Below are 20,992 nucleotides of genomic sequence, written 5' to 3' on the forward strand. Positions count from 1 at the left end.
AGGGACCTTAGAGATGCACCCTCATTCTATAAAAGGGGAACTGAGCCCCAGAGAGGGGGAGAATCTTGCCCAGTGGCACACCGTGAGTCAGGGGTGCTACCAGAACCAACTCTCCTTCCCCTGGCCCATGGCCTTCCTGCCGCACCGTGCACCCCTCCGCCATGTTGCACCCCGCCTGCTTGCCCCTGGATGCTCCACGTGACTCCGTGCCCGAGCTGACCACCCAATTCCTTCTCCTGTGTGACCTTGAAAAGCACCGGGAAAGGAGTTAAGCACACGAAGAGAAGAACAAACAGAAGGCTGTAGCTGACGGAAGCTACATCCTGAGGAGGGGTTTTCCATCCCTTCTCACGTGTAGATCCCTCGAGAGCCTTTTGGCAGTAGGAGCAAAAATCCCACTCAACCCTGCTTACACAATTAAGGGGGAATTTATTGGCTTACGTACCCAACAATTCCGTATTTTTGGGCTGGGTCGCTTTCCGCACGCCACTCCCGGTACCAATTTCTAGATCACGTGAGGTGTCTTGTTGACCAGTGGCAGCCCCAGGCGCTGACTCCCCTGAGCCATTTGGGCCTTCCACTGGAACCCCCCACAGGACTGGAGAAAGGACTGGACGACTTGATCTGGAGGCTGTATCTCAGAGGATGTCAGAACAGGGGATCTGTCAACTTATGCTTTGATCGCAGCCAACTTCCACCCCTGAGATCAAGGGCCAGGTCTGGGGAAAGAAATTCTGATGGCATGCCGACCCCTGTCTGAGGTCACAAAAAGGTGCGGCGAAGAGGGGGAGACATGCCCGATAGACAAAAACATAGTGATCACAACCTCCCATCTCCCCGTGGGGGGACACTGTCATTCCCTGCGTTTATTGGGTCATGCCATACGGTTATGGCTTTTATTCTCAAGTTTTTACTTACAGATACACACAGAGCCTCTGTCGAACAGGAGGCAGTACATATATATAGTAGTGAGAAAATCTTGACCCAACATTCAGTAACCGTATAACCTTGGGCAGGTTATTTAACTTCTCTGAGATTCCGTTTCTTCCTCTGTAAAACGGGGGTGAAAATTCCCTGCTGTCGAGATAACGAAAGACAGAAGGCACCGAAGGATCTTGAAGTGGAGTGGCAGTCAATCAACAGTGGCGACATTTATCACTGCGGTCTCCCTCCCTTTCTACTCTCTTAGGTTGGGTTCCCGGGAGCAGCTCCCAAGAGGAGGGGATGTGTAGGAGGTGGGGAAGCGGGGCCAGGAAGGGAAAGTATCAGTTAGGGCACAGATACCCAAGCAAGCCTGTGATATCGAGGCCGTGATAGCCAGCAAAGCAGGGAAGTGATCTCAAGCAAGCCTGGGGTATTGAGCAAGGATGTCATATCAAGAAAGGATGGAGGGTCAAGCAAGGATGGATTTGATATCAAGGATGTGATGTGACATCAAGCAAGGATAGGGCATCAAGCAAAGCAAGGACGGGCTGTCATGCAAAGACCTGCCGGAGGGTCACGGGGGCTCCCTTCCACCTGGGTGCCCTGGACACGTATGCGTCATGCCTCAGAGTTGCAGAGGAGCAAGGGAACAGGGGTAGCGATGTCCTCACTCTGCTGGGTGTTGGCCGAGTTCTCCAGTCGCCTGAAGGGAGCTCACCAACAACGAGACACAGGTTCTGGCTATCGGGACTCAGGGCACACGTCGGGGTCAGGCAGAGGGGTCCGAGGAGACATGGGCGGACCTACCGGCCTCAGCAGCTCTTTCATACTTGCCCAGGAAACCTGAAGCCGGGAATGATTTTCATGGTGAGGCCAGAGTTAAAGAAGGCCCAGGGGCAGGCCCAGCAGCCTCCATTCTCTGGATCAGAGCTCACCCACTGTGGCTCCAGGGTGCACCCCTTGGAGCTGCCAAATTGCAAAGCACTTCCAAACAGGAGAATCAACGTGCTCAGCTCAAAAGCTGGAGGTGGTTATTTGAAATACCGACCTGAGGAATGAGGGATTTCGACCCCAGAGGCCCTTTGCACTGTGGCCTTGCACCAGCAGGTGCTAAGCTGGGCCAGGCATATATATATACATTGAGGGTATAGAGAGACGCTGGAATTTCTCAATTGGCAAAAGGCCTCCCTGCTCCGGTGTCCTCCCAGTGTCTCCTAAGCACCTACCAGGCACCAGGCACTGGCCTCAGCCCTGGGAAGACCTCAGGCCTCACAAATTCATCAGTGACTCCAGTTGCGGCTCAGAAAAGACAGGCAGACCACGTGTGTTGGAGTGCCAAGGAGAGGATGCCACTTCCCACCTGGAGGGGGGGGGAGGCCTCAGGGAAGGGATAGATTTTGAGCTGCCCTAAGAAAGGATCTGAACTCACTGAATTGGGAAAGGGAAATCAAAAGGGCCTGAGTTCACTCATGGCCTAGAGCAATGTTTTAGAATATTCTAGAATATTCTAGAATATTTTACTATTTATTGAGAAACATTAACAGGGCACTTGTATGTTCTAGGACAGGTTCAGGAGTTTTTATATTTGTAAAAAGTATGAAGGTTCAAGGGATGTTGGGGATTTGGGCTCCCTAGCATCTGACCCTATCCTCTTCAGGAGTCATATATCTGTTCTTTCTCTTCTAATGGCTAAGGCATGACTGGGCCAATGGGATGCTTCCCCCTTCAGAGAAGCAGGGGGAGCCAGAGATGCCCACCCTGCCAGCAGCGGCCTAAGGATCCAGCACCCAGAGTCCAGGTAGCCAGTGGTGGTCTGTTTCTCACCTATGTGTCTTCTGACCCTGGTCCCAGCTGCCTGACACTTTTTGCTTCCTGCCTATTTTCTCAGTCTGATTTTACAGCTACCTGTGAGTCCCTCCTCTGTTAGGATTAATCAAGGTTAGATTCTGCTTTGGCATGCAGAGTCCTGACAGGTCCAGAAGAGAAAGTGAGATGATAAGGCCGGAGAGAGAAATGGGAGACTGACTGATGAAGGCCTTGAATGCCAGGCTAAGCATCCTTTTGGCCAGTCGTTCTTTTTTTTTTTTAAGTAGGTTCCATGCCCGACGTGAGGCTTAAATTAAACTCACGGCCTTGAGATTGAGAATCACGTACTCTACCGACTGAGCCAGGCAGGTGCCCGTAGGCCCGTGGTTCTTAATCGGGCATATGCTTCAGAATCACCTGATGCATTAGTTAGATATGGCTGCAATAATGCTGCATAACAAGTGAGTCCATGAGGCATATGACAGCAAAGATTTCTTTTTCTCACTACAGGTCTGAAAACCAACTGGGGTGACTGATGAATCTGAGTAGAATTGGCTGAGCCAGACTAGGGGTTGGGTTCATATCTGCTCTGCGTATCTCTCATTTGGGGACCCAGGCTGAAAGGCTATTTGGGGCAAATCCTTCATGGTGAATAGTAGAAGTGTGAGAGGGAGGGGTGGAAATACGAAATGCCTCTTACGGCCTTGGCTTGGAACTGGCACCGTGTCACCTCTGCCCCTATTCGACGGGGCAAGATAAATCCCACGGCCAAGTCCTGCCTCCTGGGTATGGGAGAGCCTCCTCCGCTCACCGTGAATCGTTCAGAAGTAGACAAGGAAGAGCTGTGGACAAATCGTTTCATCTACCACACCAGCGGTGTTTCCACAATCTGACACCTTGATTCCAAGCCCTCGAGTGGAATATCTGTGTTTCGAAAAAGCCGTCCCGGTCATTCTGATGCGTACTCCCATGGGGTATGTCCTCCTTCTGTGGACAATGAGAAGCCATTGAAGGCTTTGAGCAGAAGCAGGACATCATCAGTCTTGTGCGCGGGAAACGGCTTTGGCCAATAGACGGATGTGGAGGCTGGGACATCAGTCGGTGAGCGTGTGGTTGCCTCTGAGCCAGAGGAGACGATGAAGTCTTGGGCCTGGAGTTCAGGTACGTCCGCTATGTCACAAGCCACCATAAAACTCAGTGGCTCAACGCAGCCACTGTTTCATTGTCTCTGGTGATTTGAGGGGTTCACCGGGCTCAGCAGGGACAGTCTTGCTCGACGTGATATCGACAGGGACCCCAGTCATCTGGGGACTCTCTTATGTTAGACACCCACAATGGCCGTTGTTGCTGGCTGCCGGCTGGACACTCAGCCGGGGCTGTCTGCTGCCACGCAAACATGACCTCTCCATGTGGCTTGGGCTTCTGGCATCGCGGCTAGGTTCTGAGAGGGAATGTTCCAGAAGCAAACATTCCAAGTGGGAGAAAACAAGAGCGGCTCACCACTGCCACCATATACTCTGTTGGTTCAATGGTCACAGGCCAGCCCAGACTCAGGGGGGAAATAAGCAGCTCTGCTTAACAGGGACAGTGACAAGTAGGGACAGTGACACATAAGAGTGGCCATCTTCAATCAGTCACACCTGGGCGGCGGCAGTGTGGAGGGAGGGGCTGCAGATCTAAGAGAATGGACACAACGTGGCACCTCATGGGTCATGGAAGGAAGAACGGAGATGCCCAGAAAGCCTGGCCCTGGGGGTTTGTCAGGGTGGCTATGGGGATCTCACGTGGAGTGGCCCCTCTGTCATGTATTGTGTTCCCCGGGAGGGATGGCAACGGTTTCCCTTTATCCTTGGAGGCCCAGGGCCATCTGGAGAAGGGGGTCTTCTGGTTCTAGTCACCAGGAGACAATCCAAAAATCATCTTCCTGAACACTGAGACCAGGCCTCGGAGGGCAGCCCCGGATCAGAGTATGATACGGATTTTTCTTTTTCTTTTCTCAACCTCTGGCTCCCTCACAGCTTTCCTTCAGATCTGTGGCTTCTGGTCTCCACGTTCACCCGTGTCACCAAGGACGGTTGCTCTCTGGCCACTCAGATTGTTCAGTCTCTCATTCCTGTGTCTCTACTGTTTTCTATTTCCCTTTCCCCGGGGCCAATTTCATGGGGTCAAGTCTACCCATTTGTGCATTGGAGGGTGGAGTTAGGAGGATATTCTGCCTTCCTCAGGTAAGATAATGAGTCCTGTTCCCTGCTTCCTTTGGGGGCCTTGTTCCTTCCCATCCAATGCTGTGGTTGGGGGTGGAGCCACCACTCAACTCCATCAGGCCACAGGGTTGGTTGGGTACCTGACTCAAGTTGGACCAACCAAACGCCTGTAGTGATTGGTTCAGAAATGTGCACATGACCCACCCTGGACCAATCAGAGTCCTTCCCCAGGATTTTTTCTCTCCTGAGCTGGGGAAGAATAATTCTCTTTTCACGCTGAACACAAGGTTGTTTGGTTATAAGTCTGAAGCTGCTCATGATCTGTCTTCCCAGTACCTGGGTTATGTGACCTCATAAACTAACTTTTTTCTTTCTTTCTTTCTTTCTTTCTTTCTTTCTTTCTTTCTTTCTTTCTTTCTTTCTTTCTTTCTTTCTTTCTCTTTCTTTCTTTCTTTCTTTCTTTCTTTCTTTCTTTCTTTTTCTTTTTCTTTCAATTTATTTATTTATCTTGAGACAGACAGCATGAGCAGGGGAGGGGCAGAGAGAGAGGGAGAGAGAGAGAGAATCCCAAGCAGGCTCTGGACTGCTGTGGAGCTTGACGCTGGGCTCGAACTCATGGACCGTGGGATATTTACCTGAGCTGAAACCGAGAGTCGGTCGCTTAACCGACTGAGCCACCCAGGCGCCCCAAGCCCATACATTTCCTTTCTGCTTGGGCTACTTTCAGTTGGGTTTTGTCACTGCTGTTTACAACCAAAAAGTGCTAAAGAAAACATTATTTTTTGGTGTTTTCATGAATGACAATGATGACGGCGATGACGATATGATGGCCCCTTTTATCACAGGTCTGTTATTTGCAGGCTCTGTGCCAAGTGTTTGCACACATTGGCTGATGATTCACCTTGGTCTGTGGTTATTTGCATGCACGGTGACACTTCCCATGAACCTAATTTCCTGTCTTCGAGATTGGGTTTGTCCCAACACTGTGTAGGGCACCCAGCTTGGTGCCTGTCCTGCACGAAGTGTAGGGCAGCCTGATGACAGCCCCTCAGTGGGTCACCTCCGACTTAGCGTTCGGTGTGACGTGAACGGGTGGTCAGTGCAGACGTTCTATTACCACACAGATTCCACAGGCCACCTGGGTTTGGTCCTCTGGCCAGAAGTTGTGTGGGGCCTGATCTTCGGGAGGTGGCTGCCTAAAAGTGGCAAGGACCCCCCCTCCAGCGCCTCCTGCAAACCCAAGCCTCAGTTCCTCCTTCCCTATTAGTATGTTGACAGCTGGCTCCAGAATTCCTTCTGGGGACAGTGAGGAACCGTGAGGAACTGTCCATTTCTACTAAGTCACTTGGGCTGGAGGCAAGACCTCCCCAGGGCTCCAGCTGGGGGTTCACATGGAGGCTGGACAGTTGGCACGTGGAGGAAGAGGTGACATCTACACCGGCCCTGAAGGATGAGCAGGGGCCCGGAGTGGAGAGAGTAGGGGGCAGAACAGCAGAGAGAGGGCATGGCCTCAGGACCCTGCTTGGGACTCTCTCTCTCTCCCGCTCTCTCTGCCCCCCTCCTCCAGATAAATAGGTAAACTTAAAAGACAGAAAAACCTGCTAACTTGAATGGAGAGCCAAGGTTACCTTGACTTTCCAGAGGGACCACAGCTTTCCTCTGTTTAAAACCTTATTTATTGTGATCTTGTGCCCATTATCTGGGTTTTTGGTGAGGCCCAAGAGCTTTTCAGCGGTTTGCTAGTCCTCTGTCTGCCCCCCTGGACCATCTAGGCCCCCTGCATGCTCTTATGCAGACAGCTTAATGTTTAGGGGACGAGAAGGAAGAAGATGGGGTGGGGCTCCCAGGCCCCATTCTCAGTCCCTCCTTCCTCTCCCCGCCTCCACCCCCAGACATCCAAGACTCAGCATGTGACGACAGAGGACAGCAGGTAGTATGGGCCCCACCTCACCTCACACAGTGTGGGACCTCGGTCACCTTGCTCCTAGGTTGCAAACACCAAAGGTCGACAGTGATGTGCAGCCTGGTGAATTCTTGAAAGATGGTCTGATGCCCGATGAAACTGAGAGCCATGCGAGTGTCTATGCAGGAGGGAGGCCTGGCCCATCCTGAGCATGGTTCCCACGGTGGGAGGTCACAGAGGTGATGTTCTTGACGACAAGGCAGCATGAATGATGGATAACGTCTGTGGAGAGCCCACCCTCAGCGGGGGAACTGCAGACCATTTTACAGACGGAGGAAGTGAGGCCAAGTATCCAGCCAAGGCCGCTCAGCTGGCAGGTGAGGAAGGCAGAGCCATCTCGAATAGCCTAGAATCCCTCTCCAATCGTTTCAGCATGTTCCTTTCTTAGCTGTAATCCCCATACACAGATGAGAAAACTGAGGGCAGATATGGGAGACAGGAAGCACTGATGCTCTGCATGGTCTTGGTTTCCCTCGGGTACCCACGGAAGGCAGAAGGTCTGGGTAAAGGAGGGACTCGTTTCTTCACCAGAAGCAAGATTTGTGCCGGGAAGAAGGGTCTCAGGGGAGGCCTCAGACTCAACATTCCTTGGCTGAGCCCCAGGCCTTTACACTGATAAACACTTAATTTGTCATAATTTTTTCTACCACGGGTTGGCACGTACAGTTGCACAGTGTACACACTGCCCAACTTGAAGCGTTATGTGGGCATAAACCTGGACGACCCATCTTGCAGTACGCAAGGGCTTGGCTGGCAAGCACTGGGAAATCCAGTCTCTGCAACTGGGTTGAGAAGCTCCATTCCTCTCCTTGAACCTGTATCCTCATCTACAAAGTGGAAATGATAATCAGAGTCCCTTCATTTCCAGGGGGTTGTAAGGATCATGTGGGATGACAAAATGCCCGTAGCCCTTCACACAGGGCCTGGCAACAGTGGGCTTTCAGTACCATTTAGCTTCTCACACTTGTCTCCTTGCCTGGACTCGAGGGCAGGCAGGAGCCCCACCTGATTAATCCCTGCATCCTTCCCGCCCAGCCTGGTCCCGGCACATTGGAGAAACTGGGTACCCCTTTGCCAAGGAACTGAAGGAATAACATTAACTGGGGGGACACTGGAGCATCAGGCACCGGGCTGGCATTGCCACGCCTAGTTTTCCCTTTTGGAGAGAGCCTGGGACCGGGTGTGAATTACTACCTTCCCTCTCCAGTGTTCATTGTCTCTGGATGAGTTTACCTAAGCAGAGGGTGAAACCAGTGACCACAGGCTGGGTTCCAGTAGGGATGCATGCTCTGTGTGGCCTGCGCCGCACTTAAAATCTTTACAATTCGTGGGGCACCTGGGTGGCTGAACCAGTTAGGCCTCCGACTCTTGGTTTCGGCTCAGGTCATGGTCTCACGGTTTCGTGAGTTCGAGCCCCATGTCGTGCTCCACGCTGATGGCGTGGAGCCTGCTTGGGATTCTCTCTCTCTCTGCCTCCCTCCCCACTCGTGCTGTCTCTGTCTCTCTCGAAAATAAATAAATATACTTAATTTTTTTTTTTTTTTTTTACAATTCATGGCCAACTTAAAAAATTTTGAAGATTTCATTTAGAAACCCGGATTCACAGCTCCTTTTGAAAAATCCAAAGGTCTAGCAGCTCCGGGCCCTCGGGTGGCAGCTGGTGTTGAGCCGCGGCTGTCTCTTAAGGCTGGGTATGTGCCACCAGACCTCCCTGGCCCCTGCCCTTCCCTTATGTTTCCCGCGCTTCCCCTGGTGAACCTGTGACCAGCGCCCTCCCCACACCGCCCCCCGGCCTTATGGAGCTCCTGTGCAGTCCCAGTGACCTCTCAGACCTTGGTTTGGCGTACCAAACTGTGCCGGGGCCTTCCTCTGTGTGATGCGTGTACCTTACTAGCGAGAATGCGGAGGTGCTCTCCAAACGAGCTGGCCAACGCTCACAACCCAGCCTGCATTGTAACCATCCTGAGGACCTTCTCCGCCCCCCCCCCCCTCCCTGCCTCCCTCCAGTCATCCAGGCTGCTGCATTGTTTTGGGACGCAAACATACACACGTTATTAGAACCCCAGATCAAAGGCGGCATCCCACAGCCTGCCTCTCAATGGTCCCTTTGTGCAGACAGAAGCCTGCACAAAGTCAGAACCCAGGGACAGAGGGAGGGGCTGGGGAGGGGGGCGCTCAGTACAAAGATATTTGTCACCCAGAGAAGTCCGCAGATCATGAAGCTAAAAGGGGCGCCAGGTGGAGGATGCACCCCCAGTAGCTGTGGGAAGATGCAAACAGAGGAGAAAACACCCATCCCTGCGGTTTCAGAGGGGAGGACAGCCGCGGCCCGTGGCCCAGTGCATGGCCCCCATCTGTCCCCTTGCCCTGGCTGGGAGCGGAAGCTGTTTGGAGCGATTGGGTGGCAGTGACTCGTTGGGCACAGAGTCAGAAGAAACAAAAATGATGTGGGAGGGGCCTGGAGAAGACCCGAAGAGGCCATGGGGGACAGTGTCCCCTCCGGTCAGATGGGTTCATGTGCTGTCATTCCTGCCTACAGCAGACATTTTTTTAAAAAAAATAAATCATTGTTGCACTATATGCTAACTAACTTGGATATAAATTTTAAAAAGTAAATAAATTACAGAAAAATAAACTTGTTTTCATGTTTACTTATTATTATTTTTTTAATGTTTATTCACTTTTGAGAGAGAAAGAGAGAGAGACAGACAGAGTGCAAGTGGGGAAGGGGCAGAGAGGGAGGGAGACACAGAATCCGAAGCAGGCTCCAGGCTCTGAGCTGTCAGCCCAGAGCCTGATGCGGGGCCTGAACTCATGAACGGTGAGATCATGACCAGAGACAAAGTCAGATGCTTAACCGACTGAGCCACCCAGGTGCCCCAACTTACTATTGTTTTTAGCGTTTTATCTATTTTTGAGACACAGAGAGAGAGAGAGAGAGAGAGAGAGAGCACGAGCAGGGGAGGGGCAGAGAGAGAAGGGGACACCGAATCTGAAGTGGCCCCAGGCTCTGAGCTGTCAGCACAAAGTCCGATGCGGGGCTTGAACTCATGAACCGCAAGATGACTCCAGCCTAAGTTAGATGCTTACCTGACTGAGCCACCCCAGCTTCCCTATGTTTGCTTATTTCTGAGAGAGAGAGAGAGAGAGAGAGAGAGAGAGAGAGAGAACAAGTCAGGGAGGGGAAGAGAGAGAGGGAGACACAAAATCCGAAGCAGGCTCCAGGCTCCGAGCTGTCAGCACAGACAGAACCTGAGTGGGGCTCGAACCCACGAACTGGGAGATCATGACCTGAGCCCACGTCGGACGCTTAAACGCCTGAGCCACCCAGGCGCCCCAACATTTCTAAAGCCCGTACTGTGGGCCAGGCATGGAGAGGTGAGGCTGGCACAGACCCGACGAACTCAGGCTCAGGCCCCCACGCAGAGAGCCGGCTTCTCTGCTGTGACCAGGTCATCAGGGAGAGCTGGCATCCGCCAGGGTCCTGCGCTGGAGGCCCTAAGCGTTTCACACACATTGTCTCGTTTATCTCTAGGGCTGGTTGGAACAAAGAAGTACTTTGAGAGTTCAGCTGCTGAGCCAGGAATCTGCCAGCCTGGGGGGCGGTGCAGGCGGTGGTGAGCAGGTACGAGAAGGATTACCGAGAAGACAGGGGGTTTCTCTAGGAGGGGAACCCACGAGGACTGAATGGAGTCCAAGAGGTCGCGGGGGTGCTGAGATTCTAAGAAGACACTTGCTGACCCTTAGACTTGGCGGGGTCCCAGGGTTCTATTCTGTTCTCTGTCTCCACTCCCTCCCCAGGGGGTCACATCCAATGTCAGGCTTTAAATTGCTTCTAGATGTTCGTGATGCCCAGGTGTATCTCTCTAGCCTGCAGCTTGCTTCTGAACCCTAGGCTCTTGGATCCACCTGCCTACTTGACCTTGCTGCTTGGCTATGCAACAGGCCTCTCCCAAGTAGCTGCTCAGACGGAGCCCCCGGGGTTCCCTGCCCTGCACACAGCTCCATCTGTAGGCTCCCTCCTTCCCAGGGATCAGGACAGGAGCTCTGGCATCTTACACAACTCCTCGTTCTCTCCCCCACCCCCGTGTCCACTGTATTAGCTGACCTCATTGCCTCTGACTTCCCAATACAGTCATATCCTACGTCTCACCTCCTTGGCTGCTATCAGTCAGGTGTAAGCCACCATCATGTCACAACAGCGTTGCTGCAGTCACCTTGTCACTGGTCTCCTTGCTTCTGCCAGGCCTCATGCTGCCACCCCCTAATCCACATTCTGCTTGAAGCACGGTAGCCCGGGCACTCCAGGTCACAATTCTCTGTCGACCCCCTCTCCCTCGAGTAAAGCTGAAGCCCTTGGCAAGGCCCACAAAGTTCTCAGGATGAGCCTTCCCACCTGGCAAGCTCAGCTTCCCCTCCCCCTTGAACATCCCATCCCCACACCCCCATGCTTCGGAGCCACAGCCCACCTTGCACCCAAAACATTCACATTATGTCCCTGCCTCAGGACCTTTGCACTAGCTGTTCCCTGCCTGGATCTGCTGTCCCTCCAGTATCCTTATGCATCCTTATAGCTCCCTTCTTCATTTCCAAGTCTTCACTCAAAGACTACTCTCTGACCCCCCTCCACCTAAGATTGCAAACCCTTCCTTGGTATTTCTTCTCCCTCTTTCCCACTTGATTTTTTTCCCCCGTAGACACACCATTTATTTCACTGCCTTATTTTTGTCTATTTTCTTAACATAAGAGCCTGGTATAAATTAGGCCTGCTTCACATCTTTGTGGAATGACTTAATTAGTAAAAGAGAAACACGTTTATTTCTCGCGTCCCCCCTCCCTGACTTCTGTCCCTCCTTCTCCAAGTCCTGCTACTTCCTCAGAGAAGAAGCAAGTTATAAACCCTCGCAGCTGCTGCGAAGGCATGGCTTTCCTGGGCTTCAAGTGCGGTCTACAGACCAGCGGCAGCAGTCGGATCTGGGAGACTGTTAGAAATGCAGATTCTCAGGTCCCACCCCAGACTGCATTTTAACAGCATCTCAGGGGATTCGTCTGCATGTTAAATTCCAAGGACGCCTCCTTTCTAGCCCCCTGAGAAAGGGGGGCCAAGGGTCTGTCAGGACACAGGCAGAAGCACCGAGGTTAAGAGCTGGGGATAGGCGGTCTCGGGGACTGAGACAGTCTGTCGCGTGGCTCTCTCCACCCGGTTTGCTATCTCTGCTTCTCTCTGCTCCTGCGCCGGCTTCTTTTTGCTTGTTCCTTGGCTCACGTGGGCTCCAAGGAGCTGCTGCAGGCCCCGGGGCTATGGAGCCCTTCGGTTTTGGAGACCGCCAGCATGCCGACCACAGGCCCTGGGCCTCTCACTTCAAATTCTGCAAAGAGATCCTGGCTCATGAGTCAGGCGTCCAACCAGCTGTGGCCAAGGAGTGAAGGGGCCACGGGGTACCAACATGGCAGCAGGGCCCCCCTGAAGCTGCGCTCTGTGGGATGGATGGAGAAGATTCTGGTGGTGGTGCAGGCCATGGAGGAGGAGGGGGAGGAAGGGGAGGGGAAGGGAAAGAGGAGGAGGGAGAGAGGGCCGGTGAGGCCAGCTGGCCATGAACTTCCCTGTAGTGACCCTCTTCCTTCTTGCCTCACACTGTGGCCGTGGAGCCTCGTGCACAGGGGTGTCCGACTGCCCAGAGGCCTGGAGGCGGGCGGACACGTCCTGAGACACGCTAAGTGCACGCCGTAGACACACGTGGGTGCATACCTTCAGGGGGCCTTCCCACGCTGGCTCTGTCCTCACTGAGTTTCCTTCCTGCCACCCTCGTAGGCTAGGCCCCTGGATTAGGACTTGGGATCTCAGATTGGAAAGATTCTTAGAAGCCGTCTAGTCTGGCATTTTCCAACGTGTGTTCCACGAACATTTGTTTGCAATCAAGCTTCCAATAAAGGGTTCCCCAGTTAAGCGAGTTTGAAAAACACTGCTTGTGATGTCGTCTTCTTGAAGAATGACAAAACTCCGTTGCTTACTGAAGGTTCTGACAGGTCCTGCAGAAAAGGAACTTATCTCCCCGTGGCTAGGCCAGGGCTGCCCAAAGTTTCGCATGGAGCCCTTTCTTTCACATAAGGATAGCATCTCACAATTCTGGTGTTCTCCATGGGACCTGCTTTGGGAAATGCTGATTGGCCAGATCCTTTCTTCTATTTTATAGACATACAGACTGAGTGTGGTGATTATGCCCCAGACTGACAGCATGTGACTGAAAAACAAAGGCTTGGGAAGGTGGAAGTTTCTTTCTCCCTTTTTTTTTTTTAATGTTTATTTATTTTTGACAGAGAGAGACAGAGCATGAGCCGGGGAGGGGCAGAGAGAGAGAGGGAGACACAGAATCAGAAGCAGGCTCCAGGCTCTGAGCTGTCAGCACAGAGCCCGACGCGGGGCTCGAACTCACAGACGGTGAGATCATGACCTGAGCTGAAGTTGGACGCTCAACCGACTGAGCCACCCAGGCGCCCCTCTTTCTCCCTTTTGTGGAAAGAAGTCTGGAAGTAGACACACAGGTAAGGCAACTGGGAGGGCTTCACAGAGATGCAGAAGAAGGGTTGAGAGGCAGGGATTGGAGGAGGGCAGGAGCTCACCAAGGAGCAGCATGCTGAGGCCAGGCACGCGTCCTCCCTCTCCTTCCCTTCTGGGAAGCCCGTGCTCTGAACTTGCTGAAACACCCCGGACCCGGGAGAGGCTGGTGGCACAAAAATCCAGTTCAGTTCAGCTAATATTTAGGCTCAAGTAGCTGTCTTTGGAGCCTCTTTCCTGTACGACTTGAATCGAGTGGCTTGGGGACCTCACCCCTCGTTCTGGGGGAAGCCCAGCCTCCTTTACCTCATCTCCAAGGACTGACGCTGGGGCCGCGTTCCTCCTGGCTGCGTCCGGCTCCCATCCTTCCCCCGGATGAACACTTCCACTCTGCCGACGACCTGTGTGACCCGTTGCCCTATGACGATCGATGTTGGGCCCGTTCCTTCATTCTATCCTGTGCCACTAACCCAGAGACGTGATTAGGGTTTTGCCCAGGTTGGGAGCGACCGAGGGCCATCCCACCATAGAGCTGAGCAGGTGACGCCTGCCGATCTCACGTTATACCTCACTGTCCTGAACATTAATTGGCCGGCCCCTCCTCACCAGACTGCCCCTCCTTTGGCCCCTATTTATTGCCCTTCTCTCGTGCTCCTTGGTTCCCCTGACATGCTTTCCTTCCCTTTCCTTGTGGCCATCTCCAAAATTCTTGCGACTTTCTCGTGCAGACCGGTTCACCTCTCCCTTCCTTACGCAAACGGGGTTTGCAGCCCAATCTCACTGCGGGAGGGCGGGATGAAGCAGCCCAGGGACCGGGTGTGGGGGGGGAGCCGACGGAGTTGGGCATTCATTTTCTCTTGAGTGTATCCCAGGGCATATTCTTGGCAGTGTGGAGGTGGGGCTCAGTGGGCTCTTCTCATTCCATCTAGAGCGCCTCCTATGGGCAGTGCTGGGTACTGCATCTAGAGACGCCAGTAGGGCAAACCCCCTCCTTTAAAGAGCCTAGACTCTGGGAGGAAAATTTAGTGCCATCATTAAAAAAATAACGAGTGCCAAACCGAGAGGCAAGGGAGGGGACCTTGGCTATTCAGAGCTCTTCAGGTTGGGAAGTCAAGGAGGGCTACTTCTAGGAGGTGGCATTTGAAGGGAGCCAGTGCTTTAACCTGGGGACAAGCGTGGGGGTGACCCACCAGGGTGATGTGGTTTTTAAAAGGAAAAAAAAAAAAAACAAAACCTCCCAGCTCGACATCTAACAGATTTCACCTAAATCAGCCTTGCTAAATCTCAAGCCCCATGAAACCCGTTTCTGTTATAATCTCTCTCTCTTATCTCTTCCTTCCCATCCTTTCTCATTCTCCTCCCCCAAAGGATGGGAAATCTTCAAAGAAAAAGATGTGTCACTGTAAGTATTCAGCCCAAGAAGTGGGCCAGATAAATTATTAAAACACATAAAAAGACAGTGAGTCGTGGGGCGGGGAGCCAGCAGAGGCCATATAGCCACCCTAGGTGGACGGTGGGTCCGTGGCCCCCCGGGGAGCCCCTCCTCGGAGTCCTGGACAGGCTAAGATTTCAGCGCATGGCCCACCTCTCTGGTTTCTCGCCCCGGGGCCAGGTTGGTGGGGGTGGTGGTGTCACGATTCCAATGGCAGCCAGGTCCCCGGCGCCTGCCCGGCTGGGAAGGGCCAGGCTGAAGGTGGAGGGGGGCCTTTGTGTCTGGGCTGGACATTTGGGATTTACTTCCCCCAAGACTCAAACTGGTAACTGTGGAGTTTTAGTTCTTGCTTTTATCTCTTTTTGAACTGTAAAAAGAAATTCCCAAGGGGAACAGGGGATACTTTTTTCTCATGAAAGAAGAAAGCCATGACCGGTTTAAGGAAGTAACCAACTTTTTGAGCACTGTGAGAAAGAACGCGCAGACTTTTGCTTTGATTTAGATGCACCCTGGCACCGGTGGGGGGTGGCGATGAGAGAGACCAAGAGCGACCCCAGTAGAATTCCGTTTCCTCTGGAGGGGGTTCCCAGGAGGGCTCCTGCTCTGAATCAGACCCTCAAAACCCCCACCTCCCTCCTGCTCCTGACTCCCCTTCTCCTGCTCCGCTTTTTCACTTGCCTATTGCTGGGTGGGTCGGGGGAGTCCTCACTTCGGCAATATTGACACTTGGGGCTGGATAACTTTTTGTTGTGGGGGCTGTCCTGTGCATCGTTGGATGTTTAGTGGCGACTCTCTGTTTGCTAGGTGTCCTGGCAAATGTCCCGTGGGGGGCAAATTGCCCTCAGTGGAGAGCCGCTGCATAGCTGGCATGTCACCTTCTGACTTAGTGCATGCACTATATTCCCGTTTGTTAAGTTTATTGTTTCTTGTCTCACTTCCTCTCGGTAGAGTGGGAGCTGGGGATTGTTTTGTTCCGTGATGGATCGTAAGTGCCTAAAACAGGGTTTGTTTGTCACAGAGCTGCTACACCATCAGAATGGGTTTCCAGATGGGGGACTCTCTCTAATGAAGGTGAGGCTTAGACTGTGTTGGGGCAGGCTCGTATAGAGAAAACAGCCCGGCCAATGGAATCTACAGGCTTCGGTTCAGTCCTCACCAGGCCACCGGCTAGCTGTGTGACCTTGGACAAGTGACTTCACCTCTCTGAGCCTAATGGTTTCCTTTCTTTTTAAAGCAAGGACAAGCCTGCATCAGACAGTTGTGGTTCTGGGGGCTATGCCTGACTCAGGATGATGGCTGGCATATGGTAGGTCCTGGGTAAAGAAGTGCAACATAAAATGGCAAAAACATTACTTTGGGGAGTCCCAGGACTCCTCAAATGAAACCAGCCTGCTAACAGCATTAATGTACCTGCTTATAAGACGAGCCTTCATTTTCACCAAAGAGGACGGATTTGGAGGATAGAAGTAAGACATTGGTGGGTGAAGAAATTTATGACTCTGGAGGCCCATGCCGTTCCCAATGTCCTTTTGTGACATGTAGATGCTCTGGGGGTATGACGCCCAATGCAGTAGCCACCAGCCACACGTGGCCATTGATCTCTTGCAATGTGGCTAGTCTGGGAGGGGATGCGCTGTAAGTGTAAAATACACACCAGATTTCAAGCAATTAGCGCAAAAGAAGGAATGTAAAATATCTCATTATATGTTGAAATTATAATATTTTTGGTATATTGGGTTAAATAAAATATATTATTAATCTCATGTTTCTTTTTGCTTTCTTCTGTGTTGATGAGTAATATGGCCTATATATTTTTTCTTTTAGTGTTCTTGCAAGCTTCTAAAAAATTTTACTTTTGGGTCACTTGGGTGGCTCAGTCAGTTAAGCACCGCACTTCAGCTCAAGTCATGATCTCCAGGTTTGTGAGTTCGAACCCCTGCGATGGGGCTCTGTGCTGACAGCTGGGAGCCTGGAGCCTGCTTCAGATTCTGTCTCCCTCTCTTTCCGCCTCCCCCTGCTCATGCTCTCTCACACACTCCCTCTCTCTCAAAAATAAATAAACATAAAAAAAATTTTTTTAGGGGCACCTGGGTGGCTTAGTTGGTTAAGTGGCCAACTTCGGCCCAGGTCATGATCTCAGGGTTCCTGAGTTCAAGGCCCGTGTAGGGCTCTGTGCTGATAGCTCAGAGCCTGGAGCCTGCTTTAGATTCTGTGTCTCCCTCTCTCTCTGCCCCTCCCTTGCTTGCATTCTGTCTCTCTCTGTCAAAAATAAAAATTTAGGGGCGCCTGGGTGGCCCAGTCGGTTGAGCGTCCGACTTCGGCTCAGGTCATGATCTCACGGTCTGTGAGTTCGAGCCCCGGGTCGGGCTCTGTGCTGACCGCTCAGAGCCTGGAGCCTGCTTCCGATTCTGTGTCTCCCTCTCTCTCTGCCCCTCATCTGCTCATGCTCTGTCTCTCTCTCTGTCAAAAATAAATAAACATTAAAAAAATTTTTAAAAATTACTTTTATTTTAATTTTTTCTTCTAGTATAATTAACATACAGTGCTATATTAGTTTCAGGTGTACATAGGAGTCAATAATTCTACACGTAACTCAGTGCTCTTCGCGATAATGCGCTACTCTTAATCCCTGTTTCTTTTTACTTAAAAAAAATGCGGCTACTAGAAAATTTAGCTTTACACATGTTGCTCACATTATCTTTCTTGGGCAATGCCGCTCTAAGGAATTGGCAAAAAGGGCAGACTTGAGCCTCCATTTTACAGACCTGAAAACTGAGGCTCACGCAGAGAACTCAGTTCCGGGGGCAGAGCTGGTCTTCTCACTCTTCGCACAGGGTTTTCTTTCCCCATGCCCAGGCTGACGGGTACCAGGCCCAACTTGACAGGCCCACCGTGTCCCCAGTAGAGCAGCCATTCTCCCTGAAAGCCACAAAGGTGGGGTGGAACCCCTTGATGTCTCCCTCCCCTCTGCAGAAACTTCCCCAGACAAAACAAACAAGCCCATGGGTCTGGCGAACTGCAGCGGGGAGCGGAAACCAAGGAAGATCAAAGGCCCAGCGGTTACCCCCTTCCGGGCCGCGCAGCTGGCAGCGCGCCTCGACCCCAGGAGGGCACCCACGGGCACCGGTATGAGACATCCGAGTGATTGGCTGGCAACTCGTGGCTTTCGGACACTTGTAGCCGCCAGGAGTGGGCCGGGCTCACAGTAGGCTCAGGCGCGGTGGGGCTCCTCTTGGACTCCCAAATCAAAACTTACAGAGGGGCGGAGGGAGGGGGAGACATGGGTAATAAGCGAATCCTTTCTGCAAAAGTCAGGTCGTGGGAAGACTGGGAAGGGGCCGCGAAGCAGGCTCGCAGCAGACCCTTAGCGCCCCAGCAGCGTCTCCTTTTCCGACCTCAGTTTCAGCACCCGTAAATTGGAGCCGCCGAGTCCTGCCCTGCTCTCCTCCAGGAAAAATAGAACGGAGGGAAGGCGCAGTACTGTTAGTGGAGAGGTGGTTCTGGAGAAGGCAGGACCCAAGAGGGTGTCCGTCCCAATACGCCTGCTGGCCAGAGGCCCGCCCCCTACTCCGGTCCCGAGTCCTCGCTTCTCGGGTCCCGGGTCCCGACCTCCTCGCCCCCTCGCCCCCTGGTCCCCCGGCCCCCACGGCCCTCCAGCTCCCCGCGCGGGGCTGAAGACCGCAGCCTGGAGGGGGGCGCTGTGTCCGCCCGGCGGCGCCTGGCCCCGCCCTGCCCCGCAGCCCCGCCCCCCGCCCGCCCCCCGCCCGTCCCCCGCCCGCCCCCTCCGCGGCCCGCCTCGCCTTTGATGCGCCGCGCCCGGCCAATGGGCGCGCGGGGAGGTGCGGGCCGCGGCGGCGGGCTGGGGGCTCGGCGCGCCCGGGCGTCAGTCGGGCCGCGGCGACGGCGGCAAGAGCGCGTCCCGGCGCCGCCTCGGGCTCCGCTCGGCTCGGGGTTTCTCCAGGAGGAGAGCGAGGCGAGGCGCGGCGAGCCGCCGGCCCCGCGGACCGGGCGCATGGCTTAGGGACGCCCCCGCCCGCCGCGCCCCCAGCATGGGGAAACTTCACTCCAAGCCGGGTCAGTGTCCCCGCCCGCGCGCCGGCCCCCTGGCCCCGGCCGTCCTCGCCCCCGCGATTGCTAACTCTCTGCCTCTCCTTTCTTTCCGGCTCCCGCCGCCGCCGCCGCGCGCGATGTGCCTGCAGCCGCCGTGTGCAAGCGCAGGGAGAGCCCGGAAGGTAGGGGCGCGCGGGGCACCGACCGGGGGGGATGGACGGGGAAGCACCGCGGACCGCGGCGGAATGGCCTAGCTCGCGGGATCTTATTACCAGGGCCACCCCCACCCCTTACTCCGGCCACCAGTTCCACAGACCCGCTCCGGGAGCAGCCTTCTTGGCCCCCCCCCCTTTTCTGTTCCATCCACCCGCTCCTCTCCGTCCTGTGCTCTCTCTTCTGACCCCCAAGCCCTCCTCTCGCCGTCCGCGCCCTCCGCGCTCCCTGCGCCCCCTCTTCAGACTCCTAAGCCCCTTCCCCCAAGATTCTGCCCCCTCTCTTTCCGGCCCTCAGCCCCTTCCCCCGAGATCTGGGCTCTTGCGCGCGCTGCTTCCCTCTCCTCACCCTCCGTTTCCCTCTTCCCCTCATCCCGTGCTTATTGCACCCATCTTCTGATCCTCACCCGCCTCCTCCGCAGTCGCGGCCTCCGGCGCTCGCTCTTCTGATCCTCAGACCCTTCCTCCGGGGTGCTGCTCCCCCTTCGCGCACCCCGTTAGGTCCCTGCTCCTGGGGCTTCGCTGGACCCCTTTCTCCTGATTACCTGCGTCCGTTTCTCGGATTGTGTCCCGCCTCTCAACTCCCTCCTGGCCCCCGCTGCCTCTGCCGCGCCCACTCGCCCTGCTCTCTCGGGTAACTTTTCGTCCAGGGGCCAGACTCAGGGGGCTTCGTGTCTTCCCCGCCCCAGGTGACAGCTTCGCCGTGAGCGCCGCCTGGGCTCGGAAAGGCATCGAGGAGTGGATCGGGAGGCAGCGCTGCCCCGGCGGCAGTTCTGGGCCCAGACAGCTGCGGGCGGCGGGCACCGTTGGCAGAGGAACCCGGGTACGATCCCCTCCTACCCTCCTTTCAACCTCAGAGACGGGCCTCCTTACCCACCCACCCCAACTTTTAGCACCCTCTTGGCACAGCTTAAGCCCAGAAGCCCCTTCTCAGCTGCCCCTGCCCCCCTAACATGACCCTGTACCCCCATGTCTTGGGGAACCTTAGAGGTGGCACAGGTGACGCAGTCTCCTGCCCAGCTGGGGAAAGAGGGCTGTTTGGGGGGAAGGTCCTAGGTGACGAGGTGGTACAGGTCCAGTCTGTGGGGGATCTTGTCTGCGCTGGAGGGACTTGGGGGCCTGCTCTGACTTCTTACCTTGTTTCTGCGCCAGCATTCAAAGGTGGATCTGGAGGGGGGTGGCTAATAAGACAGGGAAGGCATGAAGGAGGGGTGTCTGGGTGGAGGGCAGGACTGTGGTGGCCTCCAAATGTGTTCCAAGTGTCTGTGGCGTTCATCAGTACCATCTGCCCAGGAACCCCAGTAGAAAGGGCTGTGATCTGGGTAGCAGAGTTTGGGGGGCACTGAGACCTGGTAGGTAGGTTTGGGGGGCACTGAGACCCCGTCATTTGGCCCACAGGGAGAGAGAGGGTCTCATTCCACTGCAGCCCGGGCCTTGCCCCAGTAGGTCCCCGAGGCTGGAGTTGTTCCTGGGGGAGCAGTAGACATGACAGGGGAGCGAGTGAGTCAGGCCCCAGCTCCTGGCCTGGGACTGGTGTTCACAGATGTCCTGTGAGCTCTGGAACTCTGCACGGGGCTTTCAGATGGTCTGCGTGGAACTCGAGCAAGCCAAGGATCAAAGGATCAATCAACTTTTTGATGTGACATTTAATTTTTTTTTTTTTTTTTTTTTTTTTAACTTAGAGGGGGAACAGACTGAGTCTCAGGTCTGGTTAGTTCTTTGGTCTCGTCCATGGGCTAGGGAGGGGCCTGGGGAGTCTTTGGAGGTGCGTGTGTGTGTGTGTGTGTGTGTGTGTGTGTGTGTTTCCGGGCGGTGGCACCTGGGCTCTTTGCAGCAGCCCCGTCG

At 54.3% G+C, this 20,992-nt stretch overlaps 1 protein-coding gene across 2 annotated transcripts in view; it reads left to right on the top strand.

The window, feature by feature from the left end:
- The first annotated feature begins 18,750 nt into the window (after positions 1 to 18,750).
- Positions 18,751 to 20,992, top strand: part of NKD1 (NKD inhibitor of WNT signaling pathway 1) — an 83,401-nt gene continuing 81,159 nt past the window's right edge. The window contains exons 1-3 of one of the 2 annotated variants that reach the window (XM_058709572.1): positions 18,751 to 18,959; positions 19,085 to 19,117; positions 19,837 to 19,970. In XM_058709572.1, coding sequence (XP_058565555.1) covers positions 18,935 to 18,959; positions 19,085 to 19,117; positions 19,837 to 19,970 — 192 coding nt within the window. In that variant the 5' untranslated portion in view covers positions 18,751 to 18,934. Of the gene's footprint in view, positions 18,960 to 19,084; positions 19,118 to 19,836; positions 19,971 to 20,992 lie in introns of those variants that run through there. The other variant, XM_058709573.1, reaches the window with a different exon arrangement.

Source organism: Neofelis nebulosa, chromosome 17 (genome assembly GCF_028018385.1).
Source record: "Neofelis nebulosa isolate mNeoNeb1 chromosome 17, mNeoNeb1.pri, whole genome shotgun sequence".
Taxonomy (NCBI): Eukaryota; Metazoa; Chordata; class Mammalia; order Carnivora; family Felidae; genus Neofelis; species Neofelis nebulosa.